Below are 25,607 nucleotides of genomic sequence, written 5' to 3'. Positions count from 1 at the left end.
CGGGGTCAGCATGGCTCTGGGACTGTTTCAGAACTTGACGGATTCCCTTCTTAAAGCCATCCCCAGGGTACAGCCGTTCTTCGACGATGTGTTGATTGCGGCAGCCACCGAAGACAAATTCGGCGATCGCCTCCGAATGATGTTACAGCGTTTCGAGGAGGCAGGGTTAAAGGGAAAACGGGAAAAATGTGTATTGGGGGTGCCCACCATAGATTTTCTGGGGTATACGGTGAACGCGAGCAGCATTCATCCGGCCCAGAACAAAATAAAGGCCATTTGCGATGTGCTGGCTCCCACTAACAAGGCCGAGTTACAATCATTCTTGGGAATTCTCAATTTCTACCATGCCTTCCTCCCCCACAAAAGGGCAACGTGGGTTTGGGGTCATCGGCAAGCCACCACTTTCCAGGCGGTAAAAGACATTTTGACTTCTAATAGCTTGCTGGTGCACTTTGACGAGCAGCTACCAGTCATGCTTGCGTGCGATGCCTCACCTTACAGGGTCGGCGCCGTGTTGGCCCACAAGCTGCCGGACGGCTGCAAGGTCCCGGTAGTCTACTATTCAAGGACCTTACAAAAAGCAGAGCGTAACTACGCTCAAATGGACAAAGAAGGCATGGCTATCGTGGTGGAGTAAAAAAATTCCACGATTACCTGTACGGCCGGCCCTTCACTATCTTGACGGACCACAAGCCCCTGCTGGGCCTGTTCGCCCATGACTGACAGACGCCCCAAATGCTTTCACCGTGAGTGCTGAGGTGGTCCATCTTCCTGGCGGGTTACCTGTATGACCTTAAGTACCGCCCTGGGAAAGCGATGGGTCACGCGAATGCTCTGAGCTGCCAGCCGCTGCCCTCCATGGAACCAGACCCGGCCCCAGCATTCCAGATCATGTCAATGGAAGCCCTCCCAGACCGCCCGGTGCACACGAAAGACATTGCCCGCTGCTCTTCCAAGGACAAAACTCTCCTGAGTTCTGAACTGGGTGTGGAGGGGGTGGCCTGAAGGACGGGTGGGCTCGGAATTCTCTGCGTTTGCATCCCGCTGGGACGAACTGTGCATAAAGGATCCTTGTTGTGGGGAAGTAGGGTGATGATGCCACTGGTACTGCAGCAGCAAGTCCTAACAGCACTGCACGAAACCCATCCAGGGATAGTTCGCATGAAAGCGCTGGCCTGCAGCTATGTTTGGTGGCCAGGAATTGATGACGCCATAGAATCTTGGGTGGCCTGATGTTAGCCATGCCAGGAGACACATCCGGCAGCACCCTGCACCCCAGCCCAACAATGAGAGTCCACTCGCAACCCCTGGTCCTGCCTGCACCTCGACTTCGCAGGGCCCTTCCAGGGGCATATATTCTTCCTCATCATGGACTCCTACAAATGGTTAGAGGTAGTGCCAGTAGCCTCCACCTCTTCGCGGGCGGTGCTAGGGGTGCTCCGCAGGGCTTTTACCACACACGGCCTCCCAGATACATTGGTATCTGATAATGGGACGGCCTTCACCTCATCCGAATTTCAGGATTTCTGTGGCCGGAATTTAATAAAACACATAAGGTTGGCCCCCTTCCACCCAGCCACAAACAGCCATGTGGAAAGAATGGTGAGGGCTACGAAAGAAATGCTCCGCCGCATCATTTATGGGGAGTGGGAAGTGTGCCTTGCCGAGTGCCTCTTAGTGCAGCCCAGCAGAGCTTCTCATGGGCTGGAAACTGATAACCCTCCTGGATCGCATACCTGACCTACAAAAGATACCAGAGGCAGTCCGGGCCCCCCGGGGGTTCGACACAAGGGACTTGGTGTTTGCCAAAAACTTTGGAGAAGGGCCAGCCTGGATACCAGCAATAGTATCCCGTGTACTAGGGACCGTCATGTATGAAGTCATCGCAGAGGGGGGATTCACAATAACACGGCACATTGACCAATTGCGCGCGCGAGAGGCACCTGGGGGAAAAGACGAGAACGCAACCGGCCCGGCACCTGATCTAGGTGAAACATCCCATGAGCCGGAGGAAGCGGAAGATCCCGCAGCTACACCAGAGCCAGCTCCAGCAGAGCAGACAGAACCACCCTCAGCGCCAGAGACTACGGAGGGAGGGACGGTAGCTCAGCGGTAGAGCATCTGCTTGGGAAGCAGAAGGTCCAAGGTTCAACCCCTGGCATCTCCAAAAAAGGGTCCAGGCAAATAGGTGTGAAAAACCTCAGCTTGAGACCCTGGAGAGCCGCTGCCAGTCTGAGAAGACAATACTGACTTTGATGGACCCAGGGTCTGATTCAGTATAAGGCAGCTTCATATGTTCTTCATATATATATGTTCAGGGCCCCACGCCACCAACAGAATCCCCCTCGGCACCAGGACCTCCGCCAGGAACGCCTGACGCAGAAACCACGTTGCCACCAGCTCCAGCGTTTAGGCGGTCGACGCGAAAGCACCACAAGCCCACCTACCTTAAAGACTATGTTCACTAGGGTCTGCGAACTAAGGGGGGAGGGATGTTATGTATGTGGACTCAAGAGAAGACTTGGATATTCCCGCCAGCTCATTGGAGCCAGTCAGACTGAGCTTGGGGACGTGGGAACAAAGGGGTGCAAGATCCAAACCCCTGCAGCCCTAGACCAACCACAAACCCCCACCGGTTTGAATGACCCAATGATGTGCTAGCGCGGGAACCTAGAGATGTATATAAGTTGGGCCTGCAGGCCCCATCCTCAGTCTTGTATTGTAACCCTTTACTATGTGATTCCTAATAAAGAACTTTGTTATCACTACATTGGGACTCTGCAATGCATAGAACCCACTATACTATAGTTTGCATTTTTGTTACACTCGACTTGTGGATTCATCATAAAGTGTGAGGTAAAGGTTTTAAATATAAGCAACATCTTGCACATCTTGGGGTGACTGAACCTGATTTCCTAATGTATTTGTAAGTATTTTTAAGGAAACCCACTCTGAATTTTGCCCCCAGCCACCTGAAGCCTTGCCCATTCCCTTCTTGATATTTCACAATTCCCCACCCCACCCTCTCTCCCTCTCCCAACTCATTCTGCCCATCCTTGCCTTTGCAGCACGAAGATAAGCAGATAACAAAGAAGTCATGCGGCTTCTGGGCAGAGTGTCCTCTTAGCATTAATCCCTAAGGGACCAGAACAAAAGAACCTTTTCATTTGGGCCATAAACCAGGTTGGAAGATTTGGGACTTGCTCTATCCAGACTTGAAGAGCCCCATGGCGCAGAGTGTTAAAGCTGCAGTACTGCAGTCCTAAGCTCTGCTCACGACCCGAGTTCAATCCCCAGCAGAAGCTGGGTTTTCAGGTAGCCGGCTCGAGGTTGACTCAGCCTTCCATCCTTCCGAGGTCGGTAAGATGAGTATCCAGCTTGCTGGGGGGAAAGTGTAGATGACTGGGGAAGGCAATGGCAAATCACCCCGTAAAAAGTCTGCCGTGGAAACGTTGTGAAAGCAACGTCATCCCAGAGTTGGAAACGACTGGTGCTTGCACAGGGGACCTTTCCCTTCCTTTTTCCTACCCAGACTCCCCTCCCCCCACAAAAAAAGGGAAGAGTATTACATTACACCCTAACTCTTCCCCATCTACTTCTGAGTTCTTCTAGGCTGATCTGGTGTCAAAACAGCAGTTTGAAAGTTGGGTGGTGCAAACTGAAAGCTCTTTTTAAAAAGCCTTTTATATTGCACACTCCAAGCGAGTTTTGCTGAAGGTGGTTTCTGAACACTACACAACACCCAGTATTACAAATCCACAAGATAACACAAGCAGCAGCTTGGGCCAGCGGAAAAAGTTCCCAAGCCACCCCAGCCTAAAAACATAACTGTTGCATCAAACTCTGCAACGATCCAAAACAGATGCTCTGAGATAAACTAGTTGCAAAGTAGGGATACAAATAGCTGCCCCAAACTATTATGAAGGTCTGAACACAAGTATGTGCTCTGGGACATACTAGCAGCAGTAAAGTAGGAATAAAAACAACTGCCTCAAACTATTACAAAGGTCCAGGTAAGTGCTCCAAGACAACTAGCAGCAAAGAAGGGATGCAAACAGCTGCCAAAAAGTTTCCAAACACAAGTATGTACTCTGAAGCAAACTAGCAGCAAAGCAGAGATACAAACTGTTGCATCAAACTACCACAAAGGTCCAAACACTGGTATAAGCTCCAAGACAAACTAGCAGCAAAGTAGGGATATAATCAGTCTACAGAAGAATTAAAAACCACAATTTGAAAAAAGAGCAAAATTTTAAAATCCAAGCCACAATTTAAAAACAGAAATGTATATGGCATAATGCTGAAAGGTTAGCAGATCACCAGGCAAGGAAAAGTGGAAGGGCGCTCCGTAGCAGAGGTGCCACAACAGAGGTGGCCCTGTTCTCTGTTGCCACGCACTTTGGGAAAAGCTGTGCCTGGACCAAAGGGGCTTAAGGAAAGTCCACAGAGAATGTAGATGTCCTTGCCCCCTCCCCGACCCTAGACCAAACAAGTCCTCAAAGTAAAAACCAACACATGGAATTGAATATGGCAAAGAAAGATATTGTGCAGGCCTCTCAACCAATGTGAGCAAGAATTCTACTTTGTGAGCTACTGGCATTAAAGTTGTGAGCTACTGCATAAATTATTGTGCTCTAGGGTCATTCTTCCTGAGCAAAGACAAAAATGTGTGAGTTGGAGGCTAAAAATCTGTGAGCTATAGGGTTGCCAAGTCCAATTCAAGAAATATCTGGGGACTTTGGGGGTGGAGCCAGGAGACTTTGGGGGTGGAGACAGGAGACATTAGGGGTGGAGCCAATATCAAGGCTGTGACAAGCATCATTGAACTCCAAAGGGAGTTCTGGCCATCACATTTAAAGGGACAGCACACCTTTTCATTTCCTTCCTTCCATAGGAAATAATGAAGGATAGGGGTACCTTCTTTTGAGGCTCATAGAATTGGACCCCCTGATCCAAACTTTTTGAAACTAGGGGGGTATTTTGGGGAGAGGGACTAGATGCTATGCTGAAAATTTGGTGCCTCTACCCCAAAAAACAGCCCCCCCAGAGCCCCAGATACCCGTGGATCAATTCTCCATGATTTTCTATGGGAATAAATCTCCATAGGGAATAACAGAGTTCCCAGCAGACATTTCCCTCCTCTCCCCCCGCTTTCTGAAGATCCTGAAGCGGGAGGAGGGCCTTCAAACCGGGGGATCCCCTGCCCCCACCTGGGGATTGGCAACCCTAGTGAGCTAGCTCACGCTAACTCAGCTTAGAGGGAACACTGCTCTCAACCTTGTTCTGCATGACAGAGCAGCAATTCCAGGGGCAGAATTCGGCAATACGTACAGAATCCAGCATTCTAAGAGCCTCAGCTAGGTAACAGGTATGGAACGAGGCCTCAGATTTCAATTGGACGAACCCAAGTACCTCGCCCTTATGGTTTCCAGAGGTCAGTGATTTCAGCATCCTACAAAGCTCTAGGCCACCCTCCACAAATAGTAGGAAGCAACACTTCATCTGTTTTCCTTCAGTGCAGACCTTGCTGGGAACATGCAGATCATCAACAGGCTCGCCACTGAGGCAGAGATATACAAGGGTTTGCCGAATTACCTTGGAACATGATTTTTGTTCTGTCTAACGGAGCCACAGACGTTTTGGCCACCGCGCCAGCAAGCGCCCCAGACAACAGGGAGTTGAGCACAGTCCTCTTGTCCTGAAAGAAGAGATCACCACATGTTAGGGAGGGGGGAAATCCTGCAGTCTCTTCCCCCCTGCTCGCCTGTGGAGAATAATAAATGGGCTCTGGGTGATCGAGCAAGGAGAAGTTTGCCAACCAGAGAACAGATTTCTTCTTTTTCTTCCAGGCCTTGATTACAGCCCCACTGATGGACCTCCTGGTGGCACCTGCGACACAGAGTGTTGGACTGAATGGGCCACTGGCCTAATCCAACATGGCTTCTCTTATGTTCTTATGTGACACAGAGTGTTGGACTGGGTGGGCCATTGGCCTGATCCGACATGGCTTCTCTTATGTTCTTATGCGACACAGAGTGTTGGACTGAATGGGCCACTGGCCTAATCCAACATGGCTTCTCTTATGTTCTTATGTGACACAGAGTGTTGGACTGAATGGGCCACTGGCCTAATCCAACATGGCTTCTCTTATGTTCTTATGTGACACAGAGTGTTGGACTGGGTGGGCCACTGGCCTAATCCAACATGGCTTCTCTTATGTTCTTATGTGACACAGAGTGTTGGACTGAATGGGCCACTGGCCTAATCCAACATGGCTTCTCTTATGTTCTTATGTGACACAGAGTGTTGGACTGGATAGGCCATTGGCCTGATCCAACATGGCTTCTCTTCTGTTCTTATGTGACACAGAGTGTTGGACTGGATGGGCCACTGGCCTGATCCAACATGGCTTCTCTTCTGTTCTTATGTGACACAGAGTGTTGGACTGGATAGGCCATTGGCCTGATCCAACATGGCTTCTCTTATGTTCTTATACGACATCAGAAAGCATGGCTCCCCCAGATTAGACTATTTTTTTTTCAAAAAATTGTATTTGATTTTAAAGAACAGAGAAAGAAAGGAAAAAAGAATATATAGGAAATATGAAATAAAATATACATAGAGATCCCCCCTTTTACCATTACAATTTCAGTGCAGCTCATACTAACACTAAAAATGCATTTATATTGTCATAATATTATGAATCCACTCTTCTGACTTGCCAGTTTCTCTTAAACACAAGTTTGATAGCATTATTTCCTTAATTCCATTATTACAATCATTATAATTTTCTTCACCATTACTATCAATCTCTGGGTTCATCGTCTTAATTATTTAAGTTTAAACCAATTTAAAAAAAAATAGGAGCATCTACAAACTAAAGTCCATTCTTTTAAACCTATATAGGTTTTATTTTTTTAAACAAAGGTGGAACAGGGCTAGTAACTTGTATGGGCTCAACTGTAAGTCTGCCACCTTTGGAAATTTGAAGCCATATTGTTTAACAGGATGCGGCCGAGGTTTTCAAATTACTGGAGAAGAGGAGCCTTTGATCACAACAGAAGAAGAGCCACGTTAACAGATGAGGCTCACTCTAATTTCATTAAGCTTTCTGTTAGATGATCTTATTGCACTTTTAAGCATTTGGCAAAGATTTAAGATCACCCAATAACTTTGATCCGTTAGCCTGCAGATTGGGCTGTTATCCTGTTTGCTGTATTTTAGAATGTCCCCGTCCTTATTTTCACCCGTACCTAAAATCTGTTTGATCTCCTTGTCTCTAAGCAACTGTAGTCAAGGACTAGGTGCCATGTTAGCTTGAAAGGAAAAAGGTGAATAAGGTTTGTTTCCTGTACGTCTCTCTTAAGAATGCAGAATGCACTCTAAACAGAATGTAGGGTGAATTGTATTTAAGAATAGAATGGCTGGATCTCTCTCCCCCCCCCCACGCCCCCCCCCCCAATGCCATGCCCTGATCTTTTTTTGTCTGTTGTATTCTATAAAGCAGGAGTGGCCAAATTGCGGCTCGGGAGCCACATGTGGCTCTTTCACACATATTGTTTGGCTCTTGAAGCCTCCACCACCCTATCGCAGGCTTGGAGAAGTCATTTGTCTCTTTAAATCACTTATCCAAGCCAAGCCAGTCAGCGGAAGGCAACGACAAACTACCTCTGAAAATCTTTTGCCTTGAAAAAACAAGTCTAGCTCACCAGCTAGAGAGCCAGTTTGGTGTAGTGGTTAAGTGTGCGGACTCTTATCTGGGAGAACCGGGTTTGATTCCCCACTCCTCCACTTGCAGCTGCTGGCATGGCCTTGGGTCAGCCATAGCTCTGGAAGAGGTTGTCCTTGAAAGGGCAGCTGCTGTGAGAGCCCTCTCAGCCCCACCCACCTCACAGGGTGTCTGTTGTGGGGGAGGGAAAGGAGATTGTGACTGCTCTGAGATTCAGAGTGTAGGGTGGGATATAAATCCAATACCATCATCTTCTTCTAGTGATGCAGAATGCTAAAAGAGCTAGAACATCTGGTGCCAGACAATCTTAGGATCTCCTAGCTATTCCACACATAATGCTATATGATAATAATAAGCATTTATTCTGCCCCAGGTCCTTCGGATCTTCTCTCCCCTCCAGCAAGCTAGGGCAGTTTACCTGCACAGCGGTTCAAGGGAGAACCACTCTTATGATTGATCTTCATAACCAATCATAAGAGAGGAGTCAGGTCAAAAGGGTCAAAGAAGCCATAAAAGCCCTGCATGCTGCCCTCATGAAACTACCTTTCAAGGTGCAGAACTGCATTTAAGAGCTGTACGTGTTTACAGCATGCTCATCTTGTCTTTATAAGACTGGGTTTTTAGAGACAACCCAATTTTGGGGGGGAGGGGGGTTTGGGGAGGAGAGAGGCTTCAGTAGGGTCCAATGCCCTAGAGTCCGTCCACCCTTCCCAGCAGCCATTCTCTCTAGGGGAGCTGATCTCTGCCAGCTGGAGATCAGTTGTAAAAGCAGGAGTTCTCCAGACCCTACTTGGAGGCTGGAAAAAAATTATACAGGGGCTGAGTACAACATAAAGACTTCTCAAACTCTCCAGAAAATTCACTATAACATTATTTTTGTGCATTAACTCAGTTCACAATTTGCACTTAACACTCTTCACAACCACCGCAGTAATCCAAACATTCCATAAGCACAGTATCCAATCAATCCATAATTATACAAATACACAGGGCTTTTTTTTTTTTTTTTGAGCAGGAATGCACAGGAACGCAGTTCTGGCTGGCTTGGTGTCAGGGGGTGTGGTCTAATATGCAGATGAGTTCTTGCTGGACTTTTTCCTACCAAAAAAGCCCTGCAAATACAGAATTCTCCAACAAAGTCCGGAGCAATGAAAGTCATTTCTTTCAAGTTACTAATTAATCACCGGTCCCAGACGTGTTGATAAGCAGTACTGTTATGTAGGATAAAACATGAATTGCAGTTCAACTTCGCAATCACGTGGTTACACGCTTCCCGGGTTCACACGTTGTGTGTTTCGATGCTCCTTTGTCTGACCACGTATTTACTTACCTGGAAACACTGCTCAGAGCTACAGCTACAAATCAGCAGCAGCAGGGCTATTTTTGAGCAGGAACACACAGGAATGCAGTTCCGGCTGGTGTCAGAGGTTGTGGCCTAATATGCAAGTGAGTTCCTGATGGGCTTTTTCTACCAAAAAAGCCCTGTGCAAAAACAATGGGGCCATCGGGGGAGTGACCTAATATCATATGAGTTCCTGCTGGGCTTTTTCTATCCCAAAAGCCCAGATCATCAGTGCCTCATGTCGGCACCCACCATGCTGTGTTAGAACTCCAAAGCTGCCAACAGGCAGAAAACACGTGGAATACAGCTTTCCTTGTTGCAGAGGTTTTTAAATTTGCTTTTTAGCATGACCACAGCCAGTGAAGGACCACCAAGCCAACCGGGCAGCTTAGCCGTCCCACTGACGAAGCCCCCCACCCCGGCACCCCATAGATCCACGGCACTCACCTCAGTCACCTCTGGCAAACCGTGTCCGTGGCAGCTGGGCTCCGCCTCTGTCCGTGTCAAACCCACTTCCGCCACCCGTCCATTACCCATTCCAGGCTTGGTAGCTGCCCAGGAAGAGAGTCAGGCCTCCTGTGGGAGAGAGAGAGAGAGAGAAACAGAGTGACTCTGGTTTTCTTCCACTGTTTCCAAGCAGGAGGGGAGCAAGTCTCCCTCAACAGCTGCTGGGAAATGATTTACTAGGAGATTTGCTAGATTCTGTTTATGCAACGCTATTTTTAAAGGGTTTGCTTTATTCAGGAGGCGCATCCCCCTGATTCAACCTGACAAAGAGACTCAAGGTGGCTTAACCGGGGAAAACAAGTTACTTAAAATATATATATTTTAAATAGATTAAAGAACCTGTGCAACAATGCAAACCCATCTGGAAAAGGCAAGTAAATAGCAGCCGGGGCAGAAGAAATCAAGGTTGCTGAGGGAACAGCCTCTCCCAGCTATCTAACAGCATTGCTTTTTAATACCCAAACCCACAAGGGCATTAATCCAATTTCAGTGGCGATGGGAAAACCACTCGAGGCAGCTAACTAAACACAAACAACTTGATACTGACTCCCCCGACCAAACTGGTTAGTAATAAAACCACCACTGTAACTAGGGTTCCTAACCTCCGGATAGAGGTTGCAGACTTCCCACTACTGCAAGCGCTCTCTTGGCAACGGAGAACATTTTGGAAAGTAGGCTCGAGCATTGTATCACATTAAAGTCCTTCCCGTCCCCAAACCCCACTGTCCTCAGACTCCACCGCTGAAATCTCCAGGTATTTCCCAACCCCAAACTGAAAAGCAATCCTGACTGTAACCAGTGACAGAAAAAGCAATAAACAGGGCATTAAAAAAAAAAAAAAAGGTGCCGGAACTCTCATGAGGGAAATGGAGGAGAAACGCACGGGTGCCCTCACAAACTTTTAAACATTTTTCGAGAATTTCATTTCCACAAAGAGGTTCCAGAACTCCATTCCACCACCTTTCCCCAGAAAAAAAAGCCCTGGCAATAAGGCTACCAAAGGGCATTATAGAAACAGCATCAGAATCAGATGGAAGCCATCTCAGTCAAGCTCACAAAGCATATGAACATATGAAGCTGCCTTATACTGAATCAGACCCTCGGTCCATCAAAGTCAGTATTGCCTACTCAGACTGGCAGCGGCTCTCCAGGGTCTCAAGCTAAGGTTTTTCACACCTACTTGCCTGGATCCTTTTTAGTTGGAGATGCCGGGGATACAGGCCGATAAAGAGAGAGCTAAAAAGAACAGCTCCAAACTCCCTAAGCCTGCCTACGGAGAAATATTTTTCACTGCCCTCTCAGCTTATGTATTCTGAGCAGCCAGACAAGTTTTTCTTCTTTCTAGTTACTCCACCAGGGTTCAGAGGGGAAAATGTCACTAGGTCAACCACCGGATCATTAACAGAGGTCAAGCCACCCTGTAACAGGGCTCGCCTGCCCTGGCCCAAACTTGTCCCCAGGACAGGAGGTCCCAGAGAGCATCAATCACCTCCCCAAACCATGCGCTCAGCCTGCCTGGAGCTCCGGCAGCAAAGACCACAAGATCTATTTGGTGTGAACACTGTGTGCCTGACTCAGAAACTTCAGTAACGTAAGGAAGTCCACCCCCATCGCCCATAAATCCCGCTACCCAGAACGGTATTTAGGACCTTGTGATGAAGAGATACAGTCTACGAAGGCTGTCGTCCAACTCCCACCCCTCTTTCAAAACATTTCTTACTCTGAATGACAGCTCCCGAGATGTGGGTAAAAGTTGATTCTGCCCAAGCACCAAAAGGGTCTTGTCTGCATCTGGATAAGAAACCCACCATCTGGTGCTGTTCTGCTCTCCCGTTTGGCTGCCCCCCCCCCCCATAGGCCCGATCTCATGTCAAAGAACAGGCCTCCAACTTTTCCTTAAAAAAAAAAAAAGTGCTTATAAAACTTGGCTGCCTGCCCCGGCCTTTGCACTGTGTGCCAAAAGATTCAGCCGCAAAAAGGGAAACCAAATCCAAAATAGAAGAGTGGAACGCTCGTAGTTGGCTGGGTCCCACCTCCAGGAGGCGATTCCAATCAAAAGCTTGGCCTGGGGAGGCGTTTCCCTCCGCCGCCACCCCCAGCACAACCGGCTTCCGATGCCATCAGCTGTCTTGGCAGGATCCAGGCACCCGCAAGCCTCTGGGAAGTCGGACCCTTGGACAAAGCTGCCCTTGTTCATCCGAAACAGAGTTTGAGTCCAACGGCACCTTGAAGATCAGTGAAGTTTTATTCTGGGGATTAAGCTTTTGTGTGCCACTGGACTCAAATTTTAAAGGGCCTCCAGACTCAAACTTTGCCCCGTTGCTTCATGCAAACACGGCTACCCACATGAATCTATCTTGTTCTTCCAGTTTGCACAGCTATCCAGGAGATTGCCTGGGCGTGTTTCTTGTGTTCCCAGGAGATTAGAAAGACATGCAGAGCCCCCTTGTCTTTCTTTCTAGCAAGACAGAGAGAGAGAAAAAAGCGGCGAGGCATAGGGATTTCTGACAGGGCTTTTTTTGTAGCAGGAACTCCTTTGCATAGCAGGCCACATCCCAATGATGTAGCCAATCCTCCTGGAGCTTACAGTAGGCCCTGCACCAAGAGCCCTGTAAGCTCCAGGAGGATTGGCTGTATCAGGGGTTGTGGCCTAATATGCAAAGGAACGGAGCCCCATGTTTATCCCTCCTTGCTTATAGGTCAGTGATTCTTGACCTGCAATCTACTGCTGGGCAGGTATGAAACACTATTATCGAGCGCCCAGCTTAGTCAAACGTTAGGACATATAAACAGCCCGCTGGACAATGCAGCTTTCTTTATATAGGTGTATTTATGAAATGCATAGTGATGGAAAGTGCTGTCCAGCCGCCACTGACTTTTGGAGACCCCCCTGGACTTTCCAGGCAAGAGGCAAAGAGAGGTGGTTTGCCATGGCCTGCCTCTGTGCACCAACCCGGGACTTCCTTGGTTGGGTTCTAGCCTGTCGTTTTACTCGCTTTCCTTCAGCGCACGAAAGCTTCCTCCCGTGCAAGAGGCCCCCCGGGTACCTGGTCGAATTTCACAAGCGTTAGCAGCCACCTGACAAAGGGCTGTTTTGCAAGCTTGAGCCGAGCATTCTTTCCAAACACAGCCAACGCCTTTGAGTTCAGCTGCACAAACGGGCACCGGGCTCACCTTTGAAATGATGCTGGAAAAGGTCCCAAGTGATTTTTAATCCCACTGGTTGCGAGCATATACAACTGCAGGCTAAAAATCCCCTATGTGCACATGCTCTAACCCAGGGGTGGCCACACGTGGCTCTTTCACACATATTGTGCGGCTCTTGAAGTCCTCACTGCCCCATTGGCCAACTTGGAGAAGGCATTTGTCTCTTTAAATACCGGGTTCGCTACAAAGTGCTGGTTATCACCTTTAAAGCCCTATATGGTCGAGGACCTGCCTACCTGAGGGACCGTCTCTCCCCATATGAGCCCCAAAGAGAACTGAGGTCAGCAGGGAAGAACAAGCTGACTATCCCTGGGCCAAAGGAGGCGAAATTACAGAGCACCTGCACACGGGCCTTCTCTGTTACAGCTCCGTGCCTCTGGAACCAGCTCCCGGAAGAGGTGCGGGCTCTGCGGAATCTGGACCAATTCCGCAGGGCCTGTAAGACCATCCTTTTTAGGCAGGCCTTCGTAGACTGCTGACAAAAGATGGCTGTTCAATCCACCAAATGATTTTATCTAGTGACCTCTGCCACTATGTAAATGGACAGAATAGCGCCAGGAACATCATCGCTGCTGTTAAATTATGGAATGGTTTAGATAATTGGAATGGTTTTAGATATTGTTGTTTTAAATTATTGTACAACTTAAACACTGTTTTTAAACTTACTGTATATTGTATAATTTTATTGAACCTGTTGTTAGCCGCCCTGAGCCTGCCTAGGCGGGGAGGGCGGGATATAAATAAAATTTATTATTATTATTATTATTAAATTACTCCTCCAAGCCAAGACAGCCAGCAGCTTGGAGAATACATTTAGAGTTAAAGTTGCTTTCTTTCCACCCCTTCTTCCCTCCGTCTTGCAGCTCTCAAACATCTGACATTCATGTCTTGCGGCTCTCAAACATCTGATGTTTATTCTATGTGGCTCTTACATTAAGCAACTCTGGTCCCCCCTCCTCTAGCCCGTGAAAGCTGATGCTCCGAGCCCAACAATTTCCGAAACTGCAAGACCAGTTTAAAACAGCTCAAAAGGATGCTCCAGCAACAACACACCAATGGCAGCCAATTCAAAGAAACACGCCGCCGAAAAAGCCCAAGGGCACGCTATGAAAAAGAAATTTGCGATTCTGTGGGTGTTAAACATGTGTGTGTGTGTGTGGGAAATAATCAAGGGGCGGTTGTATTTGTGGGAAGGAGAAGGGGAGGGGGAAATGCCCAGGGGCAGCCAGGCATTAGCGAATGACAAGCCGGGCACCCACAAGGACTTGCAGGGGATATTTCCTCCTCTGCTCTTTCTCCTTCCTCAAAGCCCCCATACCCTCTCCCCTTTTCCTGCTTCCTTCCTTCCCACTCCCAAGCCAATTTACATCCACACACCCCTTCAGAGTTTCCCCATGTCCTACCCTGACAGCCACTCCTCTGGAAAAGCTTGACCCTCTCCCCATGCTATTTCTCTCCTTCTGGCAACCCCACAAGCTCACCTTTCCCTGATTGCTTTTCTCCTTCCCACCTACTACAAAACTACCTTTTCTCTGCCTCCCATCTTGAGTTATACTTATTTTGTACTTGAGTTATATTCAGGGCCTGTTTGAACAGGAACGCACAGGAAGGTAGTTCCAGCTCACTTGGTGTCAGGGGGTGTGGCCTACGATGCAAATGAGTTCCTGCTGGGCTTTTTCTACAAAAGAGGCCCTGGTTATACTTTTTTTCTACTTCGTTTCTAACCCTCCTTTGGGGACCCAAAACAGTTTTATGTATTTCTTCTCTCCTCCTTTTTAATCCCCACAACAACCCTGTGAGGTTGGCTAGGCTGAGAATATGTACCCAGCACCCAAGGTCACCTACTGTGCTTCCATGGCAGAGTGGTGGTTTGAAACCTAGTCTGAAACTAACCACTACACCACACCACACGGCAGCTAGTCCTGGGGTGAATGGTGCACGCTTTATTTTGCTGAGATTGCTTATTGCGTGTAGTTATCAAATCATTCAGGTTTTGCTTTTTGCTTTCTCCCTACAAAATGGTGATTTGCATAGAGCTATCCATGCTCCCTCAAAGAAGCCCATCTCCTTTAGGTTTCTGCATGACTCACTGATCTGAGCAAGCTAGACTGCACCCAACAAGTGATATTTCTGTAGCAGGAACTCCTTTGCATATTAGGTCACAACCCCTGATGCAGCCAATCCTCCAAGAACTTACAGGGCTCTTAGTACAGGGCCTACTGTAAGCTCCAGGAGGAATGGTTACATCTGAGGGCGTGGCCTAATATGCAAAGGAATTCCTGCTGCCAAAAAAGTCCTGCATTTGCCTAACTAACGTTTTCAAAACTCAGCCTCTCAGTCCATTGTCTCATCACTTTCATGGACTGCTCTGGAACTCGGCCATTTTATCCTAAGAAGGGGCAGGGCAAAGGGCTCTTGAACCCTCCCTTCCCGAGACTGAGGAACAAGAGACTCAGCAGACTTCTCTCCTCCCAGTGCATCTCCGCTCTTCACTCCCACATACAAGCCAAGACCTGGAGGAACGGCAGCGAGCAAAGGGCTTTGCCACAGCCTCTGCTGCTATTCACATGGGAAGTGGAGGAAAGCAGGAGTCCTTTGCTATGCTTGCATGGGTGAGAGTCAGTGGGTGGTGCAGAGACAAGGCAAATACTCGGCTTCTCCCAAGCAGAGACGTGGGAAAGGGCTCTCAAATCATTTCCCTTACCCAGTACAAATGGCCACATACTCCCGCATCTCAGCTGCTCTCTCCTGTCCACAAGTCAAGAGTTTGGAGAAGTGTCTCTGAGCAAAGGCCTCTGTTGCAACTCACCCTGGACAGAAAATGGGGGTTACATATATATCATTCTGCAAGTGATAGAATCTTATTTTAACTCAACGAAACTGGCCAATTCTTGGCTGTCAGGGTTTGTCCCCCACCCCGCCACCAAACTACACCAGCTAGAGAACTTCCCCTTTGTTGACTTACATTGCCATTTGGGGGAGGGGAAGAATCCCCCCCCCCTTACACACACAACGGCCAGTTTGGACCCAGAATGTGCAAAGTCCACCCAAACAGCCTTGCCCACTCAATCCCCGTCCCTCCCGGGTCTGTTATCCTGGGAGCATTCACGTTAAAAGCAGTCACAGTTTCAAGATTCGACTGCCCAGGCACAAAAGATCTCAGGGCAGCAAACTCCAGCATCTCAAAGAAAGGGAGGGGGGGCAATTAAAACAGCAGCACCCTGACCCGTGTGGCCCAGGGCAGCCTGATTTCATCAGGTCTCAGAAGCCAAGCAGGGTCAACCCTGGCTAGGACTTGGGACGGGAGACCAGCAAACAAAGTCTGGGATTGCTACACAGAGGCAGGCCACGGCAAGCCACCTCCATAGGTCTCTAGCCTCAAAAAACTCCAAGGGCAGGGGTGGAATTCTAGCAGGAGCTCCTTTGCATATTAGGCCACACACCCCGATGTAGCCAATTCTCCTGGAGCTTACAAAACAGTGCCCTGTAAGTTCTTGGAGGTTTGGCTCCATCGGGGGGGGGGGGTGGCCTAATATTCAATGGAGCTCCTGCTAGAATTCCACCTCTGCCCAAGGGGATACCATAAGTGAGCTGCAGCCTGACAGCGCTTTTCACCACCAACATAGCACCATCCTGTCACAGACGCGTTCAGCTAGCGATGGTGCTTCTCTTCAACCGAAGACCCTTCCATAGCACAAGAGTGCTTCCAGCATCGGAAATGGAGTTCTTCTGCCGGAGCGACACATTAGAAATCAGGAGGTCCCTGGTGCAAATTACATCTCTGCAGGGCTTTTTTTGGGGGTAGAAAAAGCCCAGCAGGAACTCATTTGCATATTAGGCCACACCCCTGGTGCCAAGCCAGCCGGAACTGCATTCCTCTGCATTCCTGCTCAAAAAAAGCCCTGTATCTCTGCCTTGAGTTTGCTAGGTAATCTTAGACAAGTCACTTATATGTGCTGACCTACATTACAAGACTGCTGTAAAAATTACAACACACTGGTTTGGAACCAGCCAGCTTTTCCACCCCACCTCTCCCAATTCTCCTTTACTACAACCTTCATCCGATGCAGTTTTTGTCTGTGCAGTTCCCATGATTCCCAGCACAGCTGTTTGAGGTTCCTTAAACAGGACCCTTCCTCTTTTTTTATCAGCAGAAAAGCTGGTTCAATCCAAACCAACGCTTGGGGAATGCTTGAAAGAGCAAAGTCAATATAACCTGTTTTAGCTGAATCCCTGTGGTCCACCAGGGTTTTTAATCTGCAAAGCAAACGCTCTGCCATTAAGCCATAGCTCCGCTCCCCTGTTGCCTTACTAGAAATATGGGGTGGTAGATAATGTGGTCTACTTTGCAGGATAGGCATCAACAGGATCCCAAGAAAAGGCCTGCCATGCCAAGCACTTCGGTATTCCAACCTGTTCTATAAATCTCCTCTATTTTGTCAGCCCAGAGAATGCAAAACCAGCAGTGTACGTGTTAATGTTAGGAAAGATTGCAGAAATCCCAGTTCAAATCCCCACTTAGCCACAAGGGGCTTACCTTGGGCCAGTTACTCTGCCTTGCCTACCTCAAAGGGTTGTTGAGAAGAGGGGGAGGAGGAGACTGGATTTATACCCTGTCCTTCACCAGGAGTCTCAGAGCGGATTACCATCTCTTTCCCTTCCCCGAAACAGACACCCTGTGAGGTAGGTGGGGCTGAGAGAGCTCTTTTGAGAACTGCTCTTGAGAGAACAGCTCTGAGAGAACTGTGACTGACCCAAGATCACCCAGCAGCTGTACGTGGAGGAGTGGAGAATAAAACCTGGTTCTCCCAGATTAGAGTCCACGCTCTTAACCACTACGCCAAGCTGAATCCCTTTCCTACTCCTGCAACTCAAGAGGATGAAGTTGCAGGAGCAGAAGAGGGTGAACCAGATATGCTACTCTTGAGTCTCAAGAAGGGTCACATAAAAATTAGTTTGGTATAATACCTGGACAGAGCTTTACTGGCTCAGCTCTGTGTGTGTCTAGATGCTGTTTTGCCTCCTCTGAGTCTGTTTTTCCACTTTGCCTCCCAACGTGGAAGCGCCCTTTGGCTCCACAACAATCTGCAAAAAAAGCAAAGCTCTCGGACGACAGCACACAACTTTTGAACTCACGGAAAGCCTCCTCGGGGCCTCTCACCGAACAGGAGCTGCGACAGGCGTGCAAGCACGGAGCTGGGGAAAACGCATTTCAGAATCCCAAATGCACAGGCTCAGCTGATAATTGCAATGGGAGGCAATTCAGGGTGGGGGAGAGAGTTAACTGCTACCAAGTTTGCTTAAAGAGCAGATTACAGATGGGATCGGCCAGAAGAAACCCAGTTGGCCGGCTGCAAACCAGAATGGCAAGGAGGGCTTAATTGCCCAGGGGTAGCAAAAAGAAAAGGGCATTAAAAAAAGATCCTGGCTGGGTGCCAAAGAGAAACTGAACTCTAAATTGCTTTAGCATGGTTCAGTGAAACAGTTCCCAAGCCCATTTTCTGAATTGCAAGGGGAAAGCAATAGCAGAGGTTTGCTCAAACGGTGGCTGATTGTGGCGTCTGAATCCAGAGTTATACCAGATGGCTTATTTGGGCAGCATTTGGGAAGCATTACCTTACTTCAGAGAAGCCCACTCCCCTGGGTTTCTCACTATGGCCACATTTCCTGGGCGGAAGGAACAAAAAAACCCAGTGACTCATGCTAAGATATAACAGGAGGAAATTTTATTCTGCCATATAACAGCTTCAGGAGCACCAATGCAGAGATGATGGATTTTACTGCCTCTAGCAGAGGCCAGCAGGTACAAGACTAGGCCAGAGCAATTGATTGTGCACGCTCTCAGCAGATGGCCTACACCAGGGGTAGCCAAACTGCGAATCAGGAGCCACACGTGGCTCTTTCACACACATCTTGTGTGGCTCTCAAAACCCTCACCGTCCTATTGGCCAGCTTGGAGTAGGCATTTCTCTCTTTAAATCGCTTCTCCAAGCCAAGCCAGCTGGCAGCTTGAAGAACGCATTTAAAGTTGCTTTCTTTCCACCCTCACCTCCCCTCCATCTATTTTCCTTCCTTCCTTGCAGCTCTCAAACATCCGACATTCATGTCTTGTGGCTCTCAAGCATCTGACATTTGTTCTATGTGGCAGCTTACATTAAGCAAGTTTGGACCCCACTGGCCTACACCGAAGGAAAATATACTGGGCTTCAAGGAGATTTAACTTTTGGAAAAGCAACAATCTATTTCTTGACTTAGAAGTTATTACACTGATTCTAGTACCAGTGCAACAGAAAAGAGGAAAGCGTGTCTTTAGAAGAACAAAATTTGAGTCCAGTGGCACCTTTAAGACAACGAAGTTTTATTCAAGGTATAAGCTTTCTTGTGCATGCATACTTCTTCAGATACAGTAAACAAGACAACCTCAACCATTACCTACAGGTAATAGGGAGTTGTTGCCAGGAAGGCTAGTTAGAATCAAGATGCATAAGAAACTGGGCAATTATAGCTGAGATTGGATTAGAGTGGTTGGTAAGGTCTGTGAATAGCAGTAAATATAAGAACTAACAAACAGGTGCGAGAACAGAGTTTGAGTTCAGGCACCTCCAAAACCAACAAAGTTCAGTTCCGGGTATAAGCAAAAACTGAGAGCCTTTGCATGCGTAGATGCTCACTTCTTAGATACAATGAAACAGATTTCCTCAGACGTTATACATAGGTGATGTTCGTTCCCAGGAAAGGCTAATTAGAGTCAAGATAACCGAGCAATAAATACAGATAAGATTGGAATAATGGGTTTGGCAAGAGCTGTGCACGGCGGAAAATTGGAACACAGAAAGTATTTATGACAGCCATGGATCCGAATTTGAACACTGTGCAAGTCAATTGCACAGAAGTTATGAAACTGCTAGCCAGTAAGTACAGAAATCAATACAACGTATGTGACAAATACGTGGCTTGGAATTGGGGCGAGGGGGGAGAATTTGTCTCTCTCCCCTATTTTACAAATACCTTCCTAGGTAGGTGCTGGGAGACGATTCTGGTTCATTGTAAAATGGACAATTCTGGCCGGTTTTGAGCCAAAATTAAGGGATGTTGAAGCAAAGGAAAGCGCAAAGGAGAAACTAGAGAGCAGAGTCTAATACTGGGGGCGAGAGGATCGTTTCAGGGCACCTATCTGCCACTGAACAACTAGAGAGCCCAAGAAGATTTTCAAGGTTTTCAAAAGATAAAGTTCCTTTTGTCAGATACGAGAGGCTACAAGAAGTATCCCGCACTCGTTATGGCTAATGCTGCCATGGTAGCATTGCACTGCCCACACGCCAGATATGGAACAAGCATGTGGGGCTAGGCCAAGAGAGAGCTGGGTTCCGAGAGGTGGTTTGCCACAGCTTTCCTCTGCAGGGCCTCCCTTGGAAATTTCCAAGGACTGACCCCGATGTGCTTCTGAGATCCGATCGAGCTACGCCGTGCCACTTTCCCTCCGACGGAAGCATGGCAGGAGATAAATTCAGGGAATGCAGAAAAGTTAGCGGCCCTTTGGAGGAGATCTAACAAAGCCAAGCAGACCTGGCAGCTGCAAACAGAAACCTGCTGGGAGCTCCATCCGCCTCATCTTTGCTGCCTGCATGGAGTGCAGACACTGGTATGTGTGTGTGTGGGGGGGAGGGACTCTCACACACTTAGCAGGGTACTGTTTGTACCAATGGGAGTTGCTTTTGCCACAGGGCGTGCTACAGCCTGCTATAAGGCGATGGTTCCCAAACTTTTTTGGTAACAGTGACCGAGAAGTCCAAATTTACTTGGCACAATGACCCATTCAGGGCTGGCCCAAAGCTTTTTGGCACCCTAGACGATCAATGACCTTGGCATCCATCTAGTGCAGAATCCTATCTTCACTGGCTAACCAGATTTTTTTTGGGCGAAACCAACAAAGATTGCATAAAGGGTGCAGTAGCCTCAGCTAAAGCAAGCAGCATTCTTGAACTTCGTTTGTCTGACTCTGATCCTAGGATAATGTTACAGATGTGTTATTATAGGTTTTTATTAGGGTTTGTAGAATCTTTCGGGCTCAAGTGCCGTGTTCTACTGGAGAAAGTTTTCCTTCCAGACATTTCGTTCTCAGCTGCAGAGAACATCCTCAGTGGCGTTGCAGCCGGAGCAGGCGCTCTGACCTTCTTGGCTGCTGTGCATTGAGTGGGGCCAGGGCTGCTGGAGAGCTGCTATTTCTAGGCTGGAGAGGGTATGATGAAAAGGCAATTGGTTTGTGGATGTGCCCATTGTTTGGTGGGGCTTCCTGGAAGGGCAGCCAAGATGCACAGCAGCCAAGAAGGTCAGAGCGCCTGCGCCGGCTGCAACGCCACTGAGGATGTCCTCCGCAGCTGAGAACAAAACGTCTGGAAGGAAAACTTTCTCCAGTAGAACACGGCACTTGAGCCCGAAAGATTCGACAAACCCTAATGATGTTACCAGCCGTGAAAACCTGAAATCTTTTATATTATAGGTTTTGTTTGGAGGGAAGGGGGTTTAAAGGGTTAAGATTTTGCGAATATTTGACTGCACTGGTATATCGTTTTTAAAAGTTTAAAAAAAGAGAATGCAAAAAAACAAAAAAAAAGCAAGCAGCATTCCAACATATACATGGTATGAATATGGAGGTGACATCGCAGCCTCTGACTACCTTTTCCTCCATTATTCCCTCTAAGCCCCCTGGGATTCTCACTCTATTAACCATCGGGACACGTTTTTATTTGATCGATATGTATATGCAGCAAAGAAAAGATATCAGTTAACGTATGACGTGGAAGATTCTGTTGCCAGGCTCACATCTTGATATCCAGAGTACAACATAAGAAGAAGAAGATATTGGATTTATATCCCGCCCTCCACTCCAAAGAGTCTCAGAGCGGCTCATAATCTCCTTTTCCTTCCTCCCCCACAACAGACACCCTGTGAGGTGGGTGGGGCTGGAGAGGGCTCTCACAGCAGCTGCCCTTTCAAGGACAACCTCTGCCAGAGCTATGGCTGACCCAAGGCCATGCCAGCAGGTACAAGTGGAGGAGTGGGGAATCAAACCCGGTTCTCCCAAATAAGAGTCCGCACACTCCACCACTACACCAAACTGGCTCTCCAGAAAATGAAGGGGTAGCCCAGGGGTGTCAAACTTATTTGTTATGAGGGCCAGATCTGACATAAATGAAACCTTGTCGGGCCGGGCCATGAATGTCACAAAATGTAACACCAGAAGGACACAGACAAACTCAAAGAGCTTCCAGTAGGTCCTGTACTAAGAGCTCTGTAAGCTCTTGGAGGATTGGCTACATTAGGGGTGTGTGGCCTAATATGCAAAGGAGCTCCTGCTATAAAAAAAACCCCTGATTCTGATGTATTACTACTAAGGGGAGGGAAAAGCAGATTACAGACGTTAAAATAAATAGACATAACTGGTTTCAGAATCTAGCAGCTTTCATCTATGCATAGCCACTCAGCACCCCCATGCACTTGCAAACTGCTGCATGGGCCCCTGTGCCAAAAAAGCAAAAACACAAATGTTTTTAATAAAGTTAAAGATGAAGTTTGTTCTGGAAAAGCAAAATCTAGGAGAAAGTGCCGCTGCAGCTTCAGCACACAGGCAGAAAGCAAATATACCCCAATCTGTCCTGTCAATGATGAACTAAAAGGTGCTTTTACAGAGATAAACCAAGCAAGTCTCTATGGCACGGGGATTCAGTTGCCAGAACTGCCCTGGGCTCATAGCCGTGGCTTCAGTTTCACCTCCGCCAGCACATCCGCACCTTCTGTGACCTTAAGGCACTCGATCACAACATTGGCGATATTCTTTACCAGCCACAGCCGGGAGAACGTGAAGCATCGGGGAGACAGTGTCAGATCACATACAAGGAAGAGTTGCACTTCTTCACTGCCTCCAAATAATACCACCCCAAATCTCATCACGCTACAAACTGGTAGCAAAAAGAAGTCTTTGTATTTTGTGTGTGTGTGTCTGCACCTGGAAGTCATGTCAACCTCTGGTGACTGTTCCCCACTGGGGGGCTGGAGGATATCCAGGGAGGTGGCTGAATAAAGCCTGCTCCTGCCATCTGACTGGGTATTTCAAGGGCAGTCTCCCAACAGTCGACCCTGCTTAGCTTCAGATCTGATAAGATCTGGGCTTGCCAGGGCTATGCAGGTCAGTGAAAAGAAGTCTTGTGGTACCTTAAAAACTCCTAGATACATCTGGGCATGGCTTCTGAGTGCCAGTGCTCACTTCGCTGGATTTATGAAGTGGATTCTCAGTCAGCAGACTCATATGCACTCGCAGAAATAATCACCTGCCAAAAATTCACAATCCTCTCCACCTTTTGCACATACAGTAAATGCAAATGCATGCCAAATTATACATGCAACCTGTTGATCCACTCCATGCATCTATTTTAATGACGTTATTTATAGTCTGACTTCTCTCTGATGAAAAGGAATGATTTGTAGACCATGAAGGCTGGGATACTACCTTAGAGACCAATACGATTTTCAGAGCACAAGCTTCAATTCTTGAAAGATTATACCCCGAAAATCTTGTTGGTTTGTAGCAGTGGTGGCTAAACTGCGGCTCACATATTGTGTGGCTCTCAAAGCCCCCACCGCCCCATCAGCCGACTTGGAGAAGGCATTTCTCTCTTTAAAATCACTTTTCCAAGCCAAGCCAGCTGGCAGCTTGCAGAAGGCTTTAAAAGTTAAAGTTGCTTTCTTTCCACCTCTCCCTCCCCCATATATTTGCCTTCCTTCCTTTCTGTCTTGCCGCTCTCAAACATCTGTCATTCATGTCTTGTGGCTCTCAAACATCTGACATTTATTCTATGTGGCTCTTACATTAAAGCAAGTTTGGCCATTCCTGGTCTGTAAGGAGCTACTGGACTCGAATCAAACTGTTCTACTGCAACCCAACACAGCTATCCTCTGAAACTATATCCATGCATAAATCTTGAGGAGCCAAGACTCCCCTGGAGGTCTTGTCCCAAAGACTCCGGCAGCTGTCCCGTTAGAATGTGCAACGCACTCCAAGACATCATGGAGAAGGCAATGGACAGGATGCTTCTGCATTCTGGAGAGGAAGCCTCAAGGCCAACTAAGACCAAGCTGAACCCCAGCCTGTCCAGCCCAGCAGTAGTAGAAGAGGAGACTGGATTTATACCCTGCCCTTCACTCGGAGTTTCAGAGCTCCTTCCTTTCCTCTCCCTGCAACAGACACCCTGTTAGGTAGGTGGGGATGAGAGAGCTCTAACAGAACTGCTCGAGAGAACCGCTCTTGAGAGAACAGCTCTGAGAGAATGGCTCTTGAGAGCTGGGACCAGCCCAAGGTCATCCCGCTGGCTGCATCTGGAGAAGGAGTGGGGAATTAGAGTCCGCCGCTCTTAACCGCTACACCAAACTGGCTCTCTACTCCATCTACTCCAAGTGGCCACACCTCTCTTACCCATCCTACTCTCTGAGGTTCTTTAGCCTGGAAACGCCGGGACCTCCTCAGAGGTTTGTAATCTTATGGAAGTGGCCAGTTTGCTGAATATTCCTGTTTATGAATTTATATTCTGACCTTTGTAAAGCTAGGAAAAAGAAAAAGTGAAACCAGATATTGTATTCCGGGTCTGCTCAATGCTACAATTTGGGAGTCCGGTTGTTTACAATTTGGGAGTCAAGTTGGATTGAAATTAACATCGCACATGGCACAGAAGAAATCCATTTATTGCGGAAGGAGTAGGCTCCTATTCAAGTTGGTAGGATTAACTGTTCCAGGTTTTATGCACTGTGTGTATATATGTGGCATGTTACATACATTGCATACTTTGCATGCACTGAGTAATTTGGTGAGACACACATGAGAATTTGATATAAAGACTGGAATTTCTATCAATTGGGTGTGAAGACATGATTTTCATGGAAGCCATTGCTTGGGGTTATCTATCATCCGTAAACTTCACTCATTTGTGGGCCTACAGTTCTCCTGGAATTATAACTAATCTTCAGAGTACAGCTCATCATAACCACTGGAGAAAGGGGTAGCTTGGGAGCTCCCACCCTTCCCTAAACTCCACCAGCAGGCCAGGCCCCTCACTTTCAACCTCTAGGAGGCTGTTTAAGACACTTTTACTTAGCATGGCATTTGGTTAATTTTACGAGCAATCCTGAATTGTGATTTTAAATTTGGGGTTTTATTTTTAATATATATTTCAACTGCATTTGGTTAAGTTTACAAGCAGTCTTGCCCTGACCTAGTTAGCCCATACTAGTTTGATCTTGTCAGATCTCAGAAGGTGAATAGGGTCAGCCCCGATCAATATTTGGAAGGGAGACCACGGAGGAAGCTCAGGGTCATGACACAGAAGCAAGCCGTAGCACACCACTGTTGAACATGTCTTGTTTTGAAAATGCCATGGGGTTGCCTAAGTCAGCTATGACTTGAATGGCAAGAAGAACGAACGAAAGAAAGAAAAATAAACAGTCCTGAAGTGTGGTTTAAAATGCTGGGTTTTTATGCTTTTCATCTGTTTTATCTATGTTGTAAGCCATGGGTGGCCAAACTTACTTCACATAAGAGCCACATAGAATAAATGCCAGATGTCTGAGAGCTGCAAGACATGAACGCCAGATGTTTGAGAGCAGGCAGGAAGCGGAAAGAAAGCAACTTTAAATGCATTCTGCAAGCTGCCGGCTGGCTTGGTTTGTTGAACTGATTTAAAGAGAGAAATGCCTTCTCCAAACCAGCTGAGGGGGCTATGGGGGCTTCGGAAGCCACGCAATATGTGTGAAAGAACCACATGTGGCTCCCGA

The 25,607-nt window shown here is 47.7% G+C and overlaps 1 protein-coding gene across 3 annotated transcripts in view; it reads right to left on the bottom strand.

Moving 5' to 3' along the window:
• Positions 1 to 25,607, bottom strand: part of SLC25A42 (solute carrier family 25 member 42) — a 53,776-nt gene that overhangs the window by 26,582 nt on the left and 1,587 nt on the right. Inside the window, exons 2-3 of one of the 3 annotated variants that reach the window (XM_060232691.1) lie at positions 9,519 to 9,647; positions 5,596 to 5,698 (exon numbers count right to left, since the gene is read on the bottom strand). In XM_060232691.1, the coding sequence (XP_060088674.1) occupies positions 5,596 to 5,698; positions 9,519 to 9,608 (193 nt within the window). In that variant the 5' untranslated portion in view covers positions 9,609 to 9,647. The remainder of the gene's footprint in view (positions 1 to 5,595; positions 5,699 to 9,518; positions 9,648 to 25,607) is intronic. The other 2 variants (XM_060232690.1, XM_060232692.1) reach the window with 2 other exon arrangements.

Source organism: Heteronotia binoei, chromosome 2 (genome assembly GCF_032191835.1).
Source record: "Heteronotia binoei isolate CCM8104 ecotype False Entrance Well chromosome 2, APGP_CSIRO_Hbin_v1, whole genome shotgun sequence".
NCBI classification, from domain to species: domain Eukaryota; kingdom Metazoa; phylum Chordata; class Lepidosauria; order Squamata; family Gekkonidae; genus Heteronotia; species Heteronotia binoei.
This window is presented reverse-complemented; position numbering and strand designations above follow the sequence as displayed.